Genomic DNA, 17,453 nt, shown 5'->3' with positions numbered 1-17,453 from the left:
TCCAGGATTATCTCAAGTAAAAAAATACATTGGGCCTATTTCATGAAAGCTTTTACACCAGAATTCTCACTCCATTTTGTCCTGGCTCTAACAACGTGGGTCAAGGTAGTACAGAGCATGGCAAACCCCACTTGTCAAACTCATAATGGCTTTCCCTACTCCACAAATCTTTCTGATGCACTTGATTAATTAAAAGGCATTTTACTCCAGCAAGTCCCCTTACTAATACCACATCGAAGAATGCCGATCTTGATGGACTGGGGCCAAAGCATGTGGATAGTAAACTTGACACAGACTTGATGGGCCTTTAGGCCTTTTCCAGGCCACCAGTTACCATTGCAACCCACCTGTGTCCAACAAGTGCTCAAGTTACGTAAAGACCCTCACCCTCTGTCAAAGCGGTGTGTGTCTAGTGGTTCACTGATATGGGATACTGGGCATTGTGTGTTTAGTGGTCCGCTGATATGGGGTACTGGGCAGTGTGTGTCTAGTGGTTCGCTGATATGGGGTATTGGACAGTGTGTCTCTAAGCTCCTCTGATGTAGGGTACTGGGCATTATGTGTCTAGTGGTCCGCTGATATGGGGTACTGGGCATTGTGTGTTTAGTGGTCCGCTGATATGGGGTACTGGGCATTGTGTGTTTAGTGGTCCGCTGATATTGGGTACTGGGCAGTGTGTCTAGTGGTCCATTGATATGGGGTACTGGGCAGTGTGTCTCTAGTGGTTCACTGATATGGGGTAATGGGTATTGTGTGTTTAGTGGTCCGCTGATATGGGGTACTGGGCAGTGTGTCTCTAGTGGTTCGCTGATAAGAGGTATTGGTCAATGTGCCTCTAGTGCTCCACTGATATAGGGTATTGGGCATTGTGTGTTTAGTGGTCCGCTGATATGGCGTCACGACACAGTTGTCAAGTGATCTGGGACCAGGGGCTCCATTCCTGGCCTGAACACTGGGCGGCGCCCTAGCTTGCGCTGTGCCCCGGGATATTTCAGATGGCGAATACCCTGGGGCCTCCGCCCTTGCCTTATCTCCTAAGTTAGCCCTTCGTCTGTCTCCTTCCCCCACCCAGGGAAGAGGGGGTGCTACTGTGTACACCACAGTACACCAACCCGACAAACAGGGCAACAAATGCCAGGGGATACTGAAAACTCCACACACACAAAATATTCACTCATATATAACAGAGGGATCCAGCAGGGTGTCCAGGAAGGGGAAGAAGGCAAAACCGGGAAAGATAAGGGATTATCAAGTGTACAAACCAAACAGTGGCCTATAACACCTCCAGCTCTCAAACCAACTTCTCTCCCTCCTTTTGTCATGCAGCAAGAGCTAACTCTGACAAGGACTTGGTAAGAGAGCCCAGATTTTATAGGGAAAAGTAGTGGCTAACCGAACACAGCTGAACACCGGGATTTCCAACATGGCCGATTAACCCCTGTTCTGCTGGAAGAAATAAGCTTAAGTAAAAAATAAGTTTAATAAACCGGAGAAGTGCTTCTTCTCGGCGCTGGAGTAGGAGCAACCAGACTCTACTGTCTTCTGGCTCCGCTCCGTTGTGGTAACCTCGAGACATATGGGGTATTGTGCAGTGATTGTCTAGTGGTCTGCTGATGTGGGATACTGGACAGTGTGTGAGAGTGGTGAGTGTGTGTTAATTTGTAGAGTGCTTGGTAATGGCCTTTCTAGTGGTTTATGTATTGTTAATGAAGACTCTCTTATGACTTTGTGAATAATATATTCTGTATCCATTGCTATGATTTTTACATTGCGCGTGATGAAGTTGGTATTGCGCTTTCTACTGGACCTTTTATGAACACACTGTTCTACATGGGTTTTTAATGGGGTGTTTGAAAACAGTTTTTTGACAGATGTTTGTATTTTTGCGCTAACTAAGTGTGATATTAACGGTTTCGTTATAGTTGTCAATAAATATTATACTGTAGTTTGTGGTTGAAGGGTAATGTCTAGCTTACTGTAGATGCAATATAGCCGCTTACTGGCTGGAAAAGTGAGCATTTCCTGGCTGAGCATCATACATTCTGTCACTGACTCATAGTCCCTGCCAGACTCAGAAGAAATACCTTTTACAGGTTTACCTATGACTTTATTATACCTCCTAGACAGTGTGGCTAACACTGCACTGCTCCATATTTGATGGAATTGTTTCAGAACACACAGAAAATAACGAATTCTCCCTTAAAGGATATTTTTTCATATTTGTACTATTCTTAAAAGAAATGTATATTCCTAATGGCACAAGAAGAATGTGTTCTGCTTGTACAATATTATCACACTGGCTGAAGAAAGTCGTGTGAGGAATGTGCACAGTCAAGGTGCCGCTTTGCCCGGTCGCCCCAGTTTCTTCCAGGACGCCTCTTATCATTTTACATATAATGCTTTTCCAATGTCAGACCAATGGGCAATTTCCCACAATAATATGACCATCTGTGCCTGAAAACATGATTTTATTAAATGTGGAATGAATGTAGTTATTTTTTTCTGCCCTGCAGATGTACAGCTGTGCTTTGCTGACTACACGTAATCTACTGAATTGAACACTTGTTTTTACTGTTTCTCCAGGAAATTGCGCAAAGCCACAGGGGTGGATATTAATATGCGTGTTGGGGTCCATTCCGGAAATGTGTTGTGTGGGGTGATTGGGCTCCAGAAATGGCAGTATGATGTCTGGTCACATGACGTAACACTGGCCAACCACATGGAAGCAGGAGGAGTGCCGGGGTAAGCTTGGCATTGTAATGCATTTCTCCTCGTATTTCATGCACGGTGCATACCACCAACTTAATGTTATTGCTTTATGCATCATTCTTTAGGAGAGTGCATATTACGGAAGCTACTCTATCACACCTTAGAGGGGACTATGAAGTTGAAGACGTAACACATGGACAGAGAGATCCTTATCTTAAAGAAAATAACATAAAAACATACTTGGTCATAGACCCCAGAGTGAGTCTTTTCCACAGATACATCTTGAAATGTTTTATAAATGATTTGTATAATTATATACGTGCATGATCGATATAAGTAATGTGATAAACGGTGAGTAACTACATATTAATTCTTAGAAGGGTCCCTTAACAATAAGCTAAATCATACTGAGCGCTGTCCACCATGCCAAGGGAGCACCGAACAACCTAATTTGCTTATCAAACTTGCTGCTTTTTGTGCACATCAAAGGCAATAGGTATTAAGCTAAAAGTATTTTTTTTACAGGGCTACACCCTCTATTTGACCATGTAGTTAAATGGTCTTTTCTCGGATGATTCATTGGGGGGGCACAGGAGCCATGGGTATATGTGCTGCCACCTGGAGGCTGACACGAAGAATATGTTTTTGAAAAAAAAAAAAAAAGCTGACTCCTCAACAGCCTGGCCAGCTGACAGCCAGCTATTCAGTTTAGCTTAGGCTACTTTCACACTAGCGTTGTAACGTGCATACTGTGAAAGCGCCGCACAACAGGGGCAGCGGATGCAGTTTTTCCACGCATCCGCTGCCCCATTGTGATGTGTGGGGAGGCGGGGGCGGAGTTCTGGCCGCGCATGCGCGGTCGGAAATGCTGGACACGACGCACCAAAAAACGTTACATGCAATTTTTTTTTGTGCCGATGGTCCGACGCAATCGTCGCACGACGGTTGCGACGTGTGGCAATGCGTCGCTAACGTTAGTCTATGGAGAAAAAACGCATTCTGCAAGTAATTTTGCAGGATGCGTTTTTTTTCCAAAACGACGCATTGCAACGTGCGTCGTATGACGCTAGTGTGAAAGAGGCCTTAGGCTACTTTCACACTTGCATCGTGTGACGTACGTCGCAATGCGTCGTTTAGGAGAAAAAACGCATCCTACAAAGTTGCCCGCAGGATGCGTTTTTTCTCCATACACTTGTATTAGCGACGCATTGCGACGGATTGCCACACGTCGCATCCGTCGTGCGACGGATGCGTCGTGTTTTGGCGGACCGTCGGCATAAAAAAAACTCCACCCCCCTCCTCCCCGGACATTACAATGGGGCAGCGGATGCGTTGAAAAACTGCATCCGCTGCCCCCGTTGTGCATTTATTTCACACCGTCTGTCGGTACATCAGGCCGACGCATAGCGACGGCCCCGTACCGACGCAAGTGTGAAAGTAGTTTTTTAGTGTCACATTTCTACGATTTCATTTTGAAAGGTTTGTACCTATGGAAAAGAGGCTATTAGCCATTTCCTATGGTGATTTCCTCACCCTGTCTTGAGCCAGGGTTGATTCCCAAAGGCCAGGTACCTGTCTTGACTATCCTTGTCCAGCAGAACTTGACTTCTTGGCAATATGTCAGAACTGCCTGCATGGACAGGGCGAACTTGGGGCAACCTTATTAGCCCCCTACTCATGAATCTGGGGGACTTGAATCTGATTGTGGACGCCCTTTATTCCTATCCAGGTCTTGATGATGTTATTCCTGTGTTATTACCTCATAAAGTGTCACTGGTCAGAATTGAAAAAAATTGACCTTGTCATGAAGGTGAAAACCGTCTCGGGGGTAAAAGAGTTAAGAAGGGTTTTCTAAATTTGAAGTTTGAAATCACCAACAATAACCATTAAAGTTGCTGACATATTGAGTGGAGTTATGTAATGCCTGTTCAGATTGTTGGAAGAGCGCTTGTGTTGATCCTTGAGTTTAGCTAGTGTGAAAGAATCGTATTATTAAAACATGCTAGTTATGTCCATCATGCTTATTTTACGGTGTAAAGTAAACTTACTACCTCAGTTCACCCAACTGTTCCTTTGCATTTGAGAAAAACTAATAGTTACTTTATCCAAATGCTTTCTTGTCCATTCAAATATAATGACAACCGGGAATAAAACTCCAGCTGTCTGTTCCCAACAGGCTAGTGAGGACAGTGAGGAAGATGACATTCTGCCTACAAGGTCTGCTGAGGTCACCAAGACAAGAGCGTCTGTCCGTATGACGCGCTATCTGGAATCTTGGGGAGCTGCTAAACCATTTGCCCACCTTAATCATAGAGACAGTCTGATACCAGAAAACCTCAGCACCTCCCGCATAATGGTAAGTGTCCATAAATCTGTTACTTGTAAAAGAGACTGGAAAAATGAAGCAGCCCCAGAAACCTGCCAGTTATTAGAAGGCCTATATTGCCACGCAAAGATGAACATGTAGATTACTTTCTGTAGTCAATGCCTTTCTTTGATATATCATTGTTTTGTCTTTTCTAGGATCTCCCAATGTCTGCTATGCCTCAAATTGGAAATCCTGACAAGTAGGAGCAGGAATCTTCTTCTCCTTTGCTGCTTAATGCTTGCTCCATGTCCTTGTGATGTCAGATTCCCTCTTTATAGAATCTGCTCCATGTTTACCTGCTTGGCTCTTCTGTCGTGTGGCTTCCATGTGTCTGATGTCCGCACAGCTTCTTGTGAGAAGAGACTATCTATCTTTGTCCTCTTGTCTGCAGTGTGCTCGATTCTTAGAACTGTTGGGAGATGTTATCCCGTTTGCTTGAAATAATATGAGGGGGCTTTGTTAATGTTTTCGGTATATAAGGGTATGTGTCCACGTTCAGGATTGCATCAGGATTTGGTCAGGATTTTTCATCAGTATTTGTAAGTCAAAACCAGGAGTGGGTGATAAATACAGAAGTGGTGCATATGTTTCTTTTATACTTTTCCTCTAATTGTTCCACTCCTGGTTTTGGCTTACAAATACTGATGAAAAATCCTGACCAAATCCTGATGCAATCCTGAACGTGGACACATACCCTAACTGTTAAAAAAAACTCCCATGACTGCATAATTAAAAATAAAAGTTCCATATACACTAGGTGACTTTCAATCCGTTAGATACCAGCTTATCAGCGTACGTTTAATAGCCACTTTAGACTGGTCACCAAGCATTAATACCACTTTTTTGTGCACCTTGAACATTATTGTATCTGCTGCATATGTCCTGTTTACACATCTGCTTCTTGTGTCCTGTTTGCACTGCTTCTACAAGGGGAGGAAGCATAAGTGAATATATGGATGCCATGGGCAAGAACTCTTCCATTTGCTTCTTTGTATGAGGTAACACATTTCACTGTTTGTTTTATCAAAGGAGCAAGTGTATCTGTTGTTTCACTGGTCCTATAAGCTCCTCTAAATCAATGAAGTCAGTGAAGAGCTCAGCGACCGGCTGGACACCTAAACTGAGCGCACAGCTTATTACAGTGAAAGCTGAGACGTCACGGAGTGCAGCCACAGAGATACAGAGCCAGTCAAAAGTCTGGTAAAATGGCATGTACGGTTGGTTCTCAGATGAAAGGAACACGCAGTTTAACGTAGTTCATTCACTCTAAATCAAACCAGCAGAGAAATGTTTATCCAAATCAGCAGCAGACACTGACATCTTGGGGCTCCTGTGAAAGAAATGTCTGCACCCCACCCCCTCCCCTTATGACGAGAAATATAGACATATACAGTTGTGTGAAAAAGTGCCCCCCCTTCCTAATTTCCTATTTTGCATGTTTGTCACACTTAAATGTTTCAGGTCACCAAACAATTTTAATTGTTAGACAAATATAACACAAGTAAACACAAAATTCGTTTTTTGAAATGAAGGTCTTTATTATTAATCGAAAAAGAAATCCAAATCTACACAGCCCTGTATGAAAAAGTGATTGCAGTGTATTAGAGAATAAAAGCACACTCACATCTCCGTCCGTTTGTTCGTCGCAGGCAAGTTTGTAAATGACACATGCGTGCACTACATGCTGACGTCATCAAAGCGCTGGGCACGAAGCCGAGAATGGGATCCTTCAGCTCCGCTGCCATTTTCTCTTGTAAGCAGTGTAGCTGCAGGATAACTCCCGACCCTGCATACCGCACATGATGAGGGCAATCTGATCATGGGCCCCCTCTCCACCTCCAGGCGCTGGCGCAACTGCATTGGCTATATTTATAACAGAAATCACAACAAATATAACAAAATATCCAGACTGAGAGGGGCCGAAGCCCTGCTCTCTCCGTATATACATAAATGAAACCACACTGGTCATGCGTGTACTACTCCCAAAGCATGTAATAAACTAAAGAACATGGAGCACAAGAACACTAACAAATTTCAAGAATAAAAGGAATAATTTTATTGATACATTATAAAATATGCAAAATACAAAGACAGCCCAAACAATGGGCAATCTACAAATAAGAGGAAAAAGTAAGGAACCTGCTAGCACAGCAGGCAAAGACGGACCTAAAAAGGTAAATATTGCAAGGGCTAGTCTGGCAAAACCAAAACCAAAAGAGGGGGGAGGAGAAAATAAATTCCAAATAAGTCCCAAATAAGACCAAGGACCAGGCTCTGTACATGAGGCCCTATGTATATCACCACCAATGAAACCCCTCAAAACCCCCTGCACACATCAATAGGTTGCCAACACTCACCCATAGTTACAGGTATCCTCGGTCACGCCTGCTGTGACCCCTTGACGCGCGTTTCGCGTAAGTGCTTCTTCAAGAAGGGGAGTTAAAGAAGCACTTACGCGAAACGCGCGTCAAGGGGTCACCGCAGGCGTGACCGAGGATACCTGTAACTATGGGTGAGTGTTGGCAACCTATTGATGTGTGCAGGGGGTTTTGAGGGGTTTCATTGGTGGTGATATACATAGGGCCTCATGTACAGAGCCTGGTCCTTGGTCTTATTTGGGACTTATTTGGAATTTATTTTCTCCTCCCCCCTCTTTTGGTTTTGGTTTTGCCAGACTAGCCCTTGCAATATTTACCTTTTTTGGTCCGTCTTTGCCTGCTGTGCTAGCAGGTTCCTTACTTTTTCCTCTTATTTGTAGATTGCCCATTGTTTGGGCTGTCTTTGTATTTTGCATATTTTATAATGTATCAATAAAATTATTCCTTTTATTCTTGAAATTTGTTAGTGTTCTTGTGCTCCATGTTCTTTAGTTTATTACATGCATTGGCTATATGTCCGCCCCTGTCTCGCACACAGAAGCAGCTGGAAGACTCCTTGCTGATGGCATCCATATACTTGCTTATATTTCCTCCCTAGAAGCTGTATATGCACTACTACCAGCAGCAGCTTGTCTATATGGTCAGGCACCACTGGTTACACAGGACAACTTTATGTTTATCTCTGCAGAAGAACTTTTTTTTCCCTTTTCTTTTGTAAACACATCCAAATGTGGAACTTCTTTAATATGACCTGATCTATTGATTTAAAGTGTACGTTTGTTAAAGTTTACTATAAGTCATCTCATCCAGCGAAGGAGTATTTTGCTCATTCATCGCAATTGCCGGCCTGTTGAGACAGGCTTGTTCCCCATTATCAGCCTGTCTAAGAGGCTCTGCTCACATCACTTCTTTACAATATGCTCGGTGGCTTACACTATATATCCGAGTCCTACACCCTAAAACTAGGTTTTTGGGGATATACAGCTCTGAAGCCAGGTCATCCCACTAGTTGCACTCCCCAGATTCAACTCTCTAAGGAAGGCCATAGGATAGCTGTCAGTTGCCTGTCTGACCACAATTAAAAAAAAGTATATTCAGTAAGAAAATGAGAGAAGGCACATGTGACAGTGGCTTATCTCCAAGCAAAATACAATATCTAACATTAAACATGTCAAATCCTCATTTTCTCGATATCTACTGTCTATAAGTAGTTATAGACCTTTTACTGTTGTTACTTTGATTGTTCTTACTAATGTTTGGAGACATACTCACTTCAAATATCTGTATACATGAACATTTCTGTGATTCTCCCTTACATCCTTTCATCAAGTTCTATTTTTTTTTATTAAGGTTTTGTTCCCCAAAAGAGACAACCGAGACCTCAAATGATAATAGTATTTCCAGTATTTTGGAAGAGCTAAAATCCTTGAGGTACAATAATGTTGAGAAATTATCTTGTCTGTGCCTGTATAATAGTAGCGGAGTCTAATTTTAAATACGGTTTGTTCCTGACCAGGCAATGGAAGAAATCTGATGATTTTAATCGAGTTACTCTGTATTTCAACCAGAAAGCCATAGAAAAAGAGGTATGATGTTAAACTTTACTATTTAGTCTAACATATTTTATTAGTGTTCATCAGGCCAGAATCTAAGCGTTATCATGCAGGACACACAAATCCAAGCTGTTGTAAACTATCCCTAATAAATTTACAATTATTATTTATATAGCACCATTAATTCCATGGTGCTGTACATGAGAATGGGGTTACATACAGGGTTATAGATATTGTTAACAGAAAATACATTTACAATGACAGACTGGTACAGAGGGGAGAGGACCCTGTCCTTGCGGACTTACATTCTACAATTCTCACCATATTATGAATTCAAACCTTTTACAGAGATGATGAAGTCTCATTATTGTTAATTATAGAGCATTGTAGTTCTAGCAATGGGTTCACCTGCGTTATTTGCTTAATTTTTTACATAATCTACAATGTTTAGGTTTCTAGCATTGCAGCGCTCAGTGTTTTGTTACAAAATCCCTACTGCTGTTCATGAAAAGAATTAAAAAAAAAGTTTGGTAAAATGATTTACATGTACAGTTTTCCATAGAAGCAGTTTATTGAAATGTTGAATGTCTCATAGAATTATACAATGTTAGAGTTGGAAGGGACCTCCTGGGTCATCTGGTCCAACCCCCTGCTCAAAGCAGGATTCACTAAATCATCCCAGACAGATGTCTGTCCAGCCTCTGTTTGAAGACTTCCATGGAAGGAGAACTCGCCACCTCTCATGGCAGCCCATTCCATTCATTGATCACCCTAACTGTCAAAAAGTTTTTTCTAATATCTAATCTGTGCCTCCTGCCATTCAGTTTCATCCCATTGCTTCTAGTCTTTCCTTGTGTAAATGAGAATAAAGATGATCCTTCTACAGCCCTTGAGATATTTGTAGACAACTATTAAGTCTCCTCTCAGTCTTCTTTATTGCAAGCTAAACATTCCCAAATCCTGTAACCGTTCCTAATAAGATATAGTTTGCAGTCCGGTCACCATTCTAGTCGCTCGTCTCTGAACTTGCTCCAGTTTGTTGATGTCTTTTTTAACCCCTTCACCCCCAAGGGTGATTTGCACGTTAATGACCAGGCCAATTTTTACAATTGTGACCACTGTCCTTTTATGAGGTTATAACTCTGGAACGCTTCAACGGATCCCAGTGATTCTGACACTGTTTTCTCGTGACATATTGTACTTCATGATAGTGGTAACATTTCTTTGATATTACCTACGTTTATTTGTGAAAAAAACGGAAATTTGGCGAAAATTTCGCAATTTTCCAACTTTGAATTTTTATGCAATTAAATCACAGTGATATGTCACACAAAATACTTAATAAGTAACATTTCCCACATGTCTACTTTACATCAGCATACATCATACATACATTTGTTAGGGAGTTATAAGGGTTAAAAGTTGACCAGCCATTTCTCATTTTTACAACACCATTTTTTTTTAGGGACCACATCTCATTTGAAGTCATTTTGAGGGGTCTATATGATAGAAAATACCCAAGTGTGACACCATTCTAAAAACTGCACCCCTCAAGGTGCTCAAAACCACATTCAAGAAGTTTATTAACCCTTCAGGTGTTTCACAGGTTTTTTTGGAATGTTTAAATAAAAATGAACATTTAACTTTTTTTCACACAAAATTTACTTCAGCTCCAATTTGTTTTATTTTACCAAGGGTAACAGGAGAAAATGGACCCCAAAAGATGTTGTACAATTTGTCCTGAGTACGCCGATACCCCATATGTGTGGGTAAACCACTGTTTGGGCGCATGACAGAGCTCGGAAGCGAAGGAGCGCCATTTGACTTTTCAATGCAAAATTGACTGGAATTGAGATGGGACGCCATGTTGCATTTGGAGAGCCCCTGATGTGCCTAAACATTGAAACCCCCCACAAGTGACACCATTTTGGAAAGTAGACCCCCTAAGGAGTTTATCTAGAGGTGTGGTGAACACTTTGACTCACCAAGTGCTTCACAGAAGTTTATAATGCAGAACCGTAAAAATAAAAAATCATATTTTTTCACAAAAATTATCTTTTTCGCCCCCAATTTTTTATTTTCACAAGGGTAAGAGAAGAAATTGGACCCCAAAAGTTGTTGTACAATTTATCCTGAGTGCGCTGATACCCCATATGTGGGGGTAAACCACTGGTTGGGCGCATGGGAGAGCTCGGAAGGGAAGGAGCGCCGTTTGACTTTTCAATGCAAAATTGACAGGAATTGAGATGGGACGCCATGTTGCGTTTGGAGTGTCACTAATGTGCCTAAACATTGAAACCCCCCACAAGTGACACCATTTTGGAAAGTAGACCCCCTAAGGAACTCATCTAGATGTGTTGTGAGAGTTTTGAACTCTCAAGTGTTTCACTACAGTTTATAACGCAGAGCCGTGAAAATAATTAAAAAAAAATTTTCCCCAAAAAAATATTTTTTATCCCCCAGTTTTGTATTTTCCCAAGGGTAACAGGAGAAATTGGACCCCAAAAGTTGTTGTCCAATTTGTCTTGAGTACGCTGATACCCCATATGTGGGGGGGAACCACCGTTTGGGCGCATGGGAGGGCTCGGAAGGGAAGGAGCGCCATTTGGAATGCAGACTTAAATGGAATGGTCTGCAGGCGTCATATTGCGTTTGCAGAGGCCCTAATGTACCTAAACAGTAGAAACCCCCCACAAGTGACACCATTTTGGAAAGTAGACCCCCTAAGGAACTCATCTAGATGTGTTGTGAGAGCTTTGAACCCCCAAGTGTTTCACTACAGTTTATAATGCAGAGCTGTGCAAATAAAAAATATTTTTTTTTCCACAAAAATTATTTTTTAGCCCCCAGTTTTGTATTTTCCCAAGGGTAACAGGAGAAATTGGACCTCAAAAGTTGTTCTCCAATGTGTTCCGAGTACGCTGATACCCCATATGTTGGGGTAAACCCCTGTTTGGGCGCACGGGAGAGCTCGGAAGGGAAGGAGCACTGTTTTACTTTTTCAACGCAGAATTGGCTGAAATTGAGATCGGACGACATGTCGCGTTTGGAGAGCCCCTGATGTGCCTAAACAGTGGAAACCCAACAATTATAACTGAAACCCTAATCCAAACACACCCCTAACCCTAATCCCAACGGTAACCCTAACCACACCTCTAACCCAGACACACCCCTAACCCTAATCCCAACCCTATTCCCAACCGTAAATGTAATCCAAACCCTTACCCTAACTTTAGCCCCAACCCTAACTGTAGCCTTAACCCTAACCCGAGCCCTAACCCTAGCCCTAACCCTATTGGGAAAATAGAAATAAATACATTTTTTAAATTTTTGAATTTTTCCCTAATTAAGCAGGTGATGAAGGGGGGTTTGATTTACTTTTATAGCGGGTTTTTTAGCGGATTTTTATGATTGGCAGCCGTCACACACTGAAAGACGCTTTTTATTGCAAAAAATATTTTTTGCGTTACCACATTTTGAGAGCTATAATTTTTCCATATTTGAGTCCACAGAGTCATGTGGGGTCTTGTTTTTTGCGGGACGAGTTGACGTTTTTATTGGTAACATGTTCGGGCACGGGAGATTTTTTGATCGCTTTTTATTCCAATTTTTGTGAGGCAGAATGACCAAAAACCAGCTATTCATGAATTTCTTTTGGGGGAGGCGTTTATACCGTTCCGCGTTTGGTAAAATGGATAAAGCAGTTTTATTCTTCGGGTCAGTACGATGACAGCGATATCTCATATCATTTTGTTTATGTTTTGGCGCTTTTATACGATAAAAACTATTTTATAGAAAAAATAATTATTTTGGCAACGCTTTATTCTGAGGACTAACTTTTTTATTTTTTCGCTGATGCTGTATGGCGGCTCGTTTTTTGCGGGACAAGATTACGTTTGCAGCGGTACCATGGTTATTTATATCCGCCTTTTTGATCGCGTGTTATTCCACTTTTTGTTTGGCAGTATGAGAATAAAGCGTTGTTTTTTGCCTCTTTTTTTTTTTTTTTTAACCGTGTTCACTGAAGGGGTTAACTAGTGATACAGTTTTATAGGTGGGGTTGTTACGGACACGGCGATACTAAATGTGTACTTTTATTGTTTGATTTTTTTTTTAGATATAGAAATGTATTTATGGGAATAATATTTTTTTTTTTTCTTTATTTAGGATTTTTTTTTTTTTTTTTTTTACACATGTGGGAATTTTTTTTTTTTTACTTTTTTTACTTTGCCCCGGGGGGGGGACATCACAGATCAATGATCTGACAGTTTGCACAGCACTCTGTCAGATCACCGATCTGACATACAGCCGTGCAGGCTTACCAGCGCCTGCACGGCACCCGGAAGTACTCCCTGCAGGACCCGGATGCAGCCCCGCTGCCATTTTGGATCCGGGGCCTGCAGGGATAGGAGGTAAGAGACCGTCGCAGCAACACGATTATATCGCGTTGCTCCAGGGGTCTCAGGAAAGCCCGCAGGGAGCCCCCTCCCTGCGCGATGCTTCCCTGTACCGCCGGCACACCGCGATCATGTTTGATCGTGGTGTGCCGGGGGTTAATGTGCCGGGGGCGGTCCGTGACCGCTCCTGGCACATAGTGCCGGATGTCAGCTGCGATAGGCAGCTGACACTCGGCCGCGCTCCCCCCGTGAGAGCGACCGGTCGTGCTGGACATACTATTCCGTCCTTGGGAATTAGGGCCCACCCCACATGGACGGAATAGTACGTCCAATGGCAGAAAGGGGTTAAAATGTGGTGCCCAAAACTGGACACTGTATTCCAGATGAGGTCTGACCAAAGAGGAGTAGAAGGCAATAATGACTTCATATGATCTAGACTGTATGCTTCTGTTAATACATCCCAGAATTGCATTTGCCTTTTTTGCTGCTGCATCTCACTGTTGACTCATGTTCAATTTATGATCTATTCGTATACCCAAGTCTTTTTCACATGTGCTGTTGCTTAGCCATATTCCTCCCATTCTGTATATGCTGTTTTCATTTTTATTGCCCAGATGTAGTACTTTGCATTTTTCCCTGTTAAAAATCATTCTTTTAGTTGCTGCCCACTGCTCCAGTTTATTTATATCTTCTTGAATCCTCTCTCTTCCCTAGTATTAGCTATCCCTCCTAGCTTTGTGTCATCAGCAAATTTAATCAGTGCGTAGCATGCTGTCTTTGATTCAGCTTTGATTGGGGGTATAGGCTCCCCAATATGAAAACCCAGCATAAATTCTTAAACATTTCACTATAAATATGTAATTGTATTACCTAAATGCCACTGTTCTCCTGAATCTCCATTCTTGAGATATGGTCACCTCTTCCTTAGATGTAAATCTAGTCTGATTAGCCAAGGTGACATTTTCCTTTATGAAGACATCAACAAAGAGTTGAGGACCACACCCTATAGCTAACAAGAATAGAGTTGAAGCTAGAAGTTTACATACACTGACACATCTGCATGTTTTTCTCAATATCTGACATGAAATGACAATAAACCTTTCTCATTTTAGGATTACCATAGTTATTAATATTTGCCAAATGCCAGAATAATGAGAGAGTGAGAATTGGTTTTTAACACATTGCTATTGGGTTTAGTATGGTGAGCGGACTGCAAATTATGTCCTACAAGCATCGGTTGAAGGATCTGGGAATGTTTAGCTTGCAAAAAAGAAGGCTAAGAGGAGACTTAATAGCTGTCTACAAATATCAGAAGGGATGTCACAGTGTAGAGAAATCATCGTTCTCATTTGCACATGAAGCATGAAAAGCAATGTAATGATATTGAAAGGGAGAAGATGCAGATTAGATATTAGAAAAAACATTTTGACAGTGAGGGTGATCAATGAGTGAAACAGGCTGCCATGAGAGGTGGTGAGTTCTCCTTCAATGGAAGTCTTCAAACAGAGGCTGGACAGACATCTATCTGAGATGGTAAAGTGAATTCTGCACTGCATAGAACGGGGTTGGACATAATGACCTTTGAGGTCCCTTCCAACTTTAAGGCTATGTTCACATGTTGCGGATTAGGCTTAGGAATTTCTGGTGCGGATTCTGTCTCTCCTGGCAGAAAACGCACCTGCGGTTTTTTGTGCGGTTCCGCAGCGTTTTTTTGTGCGTTTTTGCTGCGGTTCTCTTGCGGACTTGCTGCGGTTTTTAGCCCTGCGGTTTTTTATAATGGAATGGGTACAAAAACGCTGCAGATTCACAAAAAAGAAGTAACATGCTACTTCTTTTAAACCGCAGCGTTTCCGCAGCAGATTTTCCGCAAAGTGTGCACAGCATTTTTTTTTCTCATTGATTTACATTGTACTGTAAATCAATTGCTGATCTGCAGTGTTTCTGCACTGCAAAAACCGCTGCGGATCCGCAGAGGATCCACAACGTGTGCACATACCCTAACATTGTATGATTCTATTTCCTAATCGTGGCATGTGTCTTTAAAGAAAAAACTTACATATTTATGGCAAGTGACAAGTCCTGAGAAGCCACAGGATGTTATTGATAGTAGTTGTAAAATATCTCTTTTCTGAAACACCATCTGAAATCCAAAATGTCTGAAATATACTAAATGCCCCAGAACCTGTATGATTGTCGGTAGTTTTTGTGATTTTATTCCTTACCGATTATTACATTGTGCAGCTGTTTCTAAGGATTAAGAGTAAATATGGTGCCAGCAATACTCTCTACTAAAGTCATTTGACACATGAAGCTACAATTTTTTTTCTTTTAAATTACGGTGAGGTATTTTTTCCTCGCATTCGGGAAAATGTGAATGGTTTTGCAGAGATGTGGAAAATATCTGAAGCCAATTATTGCAGCAGCAACTATTCAGTGTTCATTCAGATCAGCTATTACTTCACGCCCAGCAAAAACTAGGAGAGATGCCACATCCTGACTGGGAAGTCAGGCTGTAATATATTCGGTACATATTATAGACCTATTTATTTCTTGAATCTTCTGTGCAATGTTGAGTTTCGGGGTATTGTTCTTGAGGCTGCACTAAAATTATGTGACTTTTGGCGTTCTCATGTCCTTTTCACCCTGCTCCGACGAGATGTGGTGGGATGGGGGTGTGGCGATCAGAACTTGTCAAAAATATTACTCTGGCAAGGACTGGAGTAGGGTTTCTGGAGAGGCACTCACAGAGGTGTATGCCACTCACCTCTTTATGAATTAAGAGCATCTAACTCCTGCACACCTCCCCATCAAGATGGCATGAGCAATGCCCCCATCTTGATGAATTGGGCAAATACTTGCCGTGACAGCAGCAACCGAGCTACCTCCAACTGCTGCTGTTTAACCACTTTAATGATGCTTTCAGAGTGAAATCAGCATTTAAATTACACTTTGAGTGACCGTGTCATTCAAGATTTCTTGATCCTGATGGCATGTCAACTCTGGTACTCATTGCCCCACCCCTCAATGTGATTGCTGGTGCCGATGGATTGACATGTCAGCCAAGGGTATTTTTAAGGCCCACATTACCACCACCATTGTGCTTCTTGGAGTGCTGTTTCTAGAATTTGTTGAAAAATTATCTTATGTCCCTTAGGGGAAGAAACCAAATGGGAGAAAAAAAGAAAAAAATCACCTGTATGATAAATGTCACAAAGCAAAAAAAAATTGCAATTCCAGAATTGCTGTTTTTTTTGTTTCCAAAACTCCTCTAAAAAGTGCACTTCTAAGTGATCAAAATGTCAGATGTACACCAAAGTGATGACAATAAAAAAAAAAAGTTCAGTGTTTCCGGCATAAACAGTTATTTACAACATTCTGACCTTTTGTGAATCACGGAAATATGAAGAAGAGAACTATGCTAGTTGGGCATCCCAGTAAATGTACAGACCTGAAGAATTATTTTGCCAGGTTTTTTTTTACCGCACACTGAATGCCATACAAACAATACCCTAAAAACTATTTTAAAACAAATGATGGAATGATTATTTTTTTTTAACTAGTTTTCACTGCATTTATTTATTTTTCATGATTTTCAGTACATTTATGGTAAAATGGCACCAATTCTCAAAATCTGTTCCTTTCCTTTTAAATGTTATCTTATTAAAAATAAAATGGAAACATCTATATAGCAATCTTCTCTGTGTGTCCTAAGGAGACCAGTCATGCTCTTCTCTGCCTCCGCACTGTCCAGTGTGTGGTGTCAACTTTAAAAAAAAAAAAAGTTAAGCTAGTTTAGGATATAATGTACTAGTTTAAAAAAAAAATGTTTTTGCTTTCTAAGAAAGCTGCTGACCTGTAATAAGTCTTATTTTCCACAGTACCGACTTTCTGACCTGCCATCTTTCAAATATTACACCGCCTGTTGCTTCTTCATCTTCGTTTGTAACTTTATAGTCCAGATGTTGGTATCTCCCAAGTAAGTGATCATTACATTGTTGCTATATTCCAAGGGGCTACAGTATTCTCTATCAAATAGGTCCTCATATCT

The 17,453-nt window shown here is 41.5% G+C and overlaps 1 protein-coding gene across 2 annotated transcripts in view; it reads left to right on the top strand.

Annotated features, from left to right (window-relative positions):
* The window catches only part of ADCY4 (adenylate cyclase 4), a 114,190-nt gene that overhangs the window by 83,872 nt on the left and 12,865 nt on the right, over nt 1–17,453 (top strand). For both annotated transcript variants that reach the window (XM_077298198.1, XM_077298205.1), the window contains exons 9-15: nt 2,584–2,742; nt 2,835–2,967; nt 4,886–5,065; nt 5,233–5,276; nt 8,806–8,886; nt 8,972–9,041; nt 17,284–17,381. In XM_077298198.1, coding sequence (XP_077154313.1) covers nt 2,584–2,742; nt 2,835–2,967; nt 4,886–5,065; nt 5,233–5,276; nt 8,806–8,886; nt 8,972–9,041; nt 17,284–17,381 — 765 coding nt within the window. The remainder of the gene's footprint in view (nt 1–2,583; nt 2,743–2,834; nt 2,968–4,885; nt 5,066–5,232; nt 5,277–8,805; nt 8,887–8,971; nt 9,042–17,283; nt 17,382–17,453) is intronic.

The sequence above is a fragment of the Ranitomeya variabilis genome, chromosome 1, assembly GCF_051348905.1.
Source record: "Ranitomeya variabilis isolate aRanVar5 chromosome 1, aRanVar5.hap1, whole genome shotgun sequence".
Lineage (NCBI taxonomy): Eukaryota > Metazoa > Chordata > Amphibia > Anura > Dendrobatidae > Ranitomeya > Ranitomeya variabilis.
This window is presented reverse-complemented; position numbering and strand designations above follow the sequence as displayed.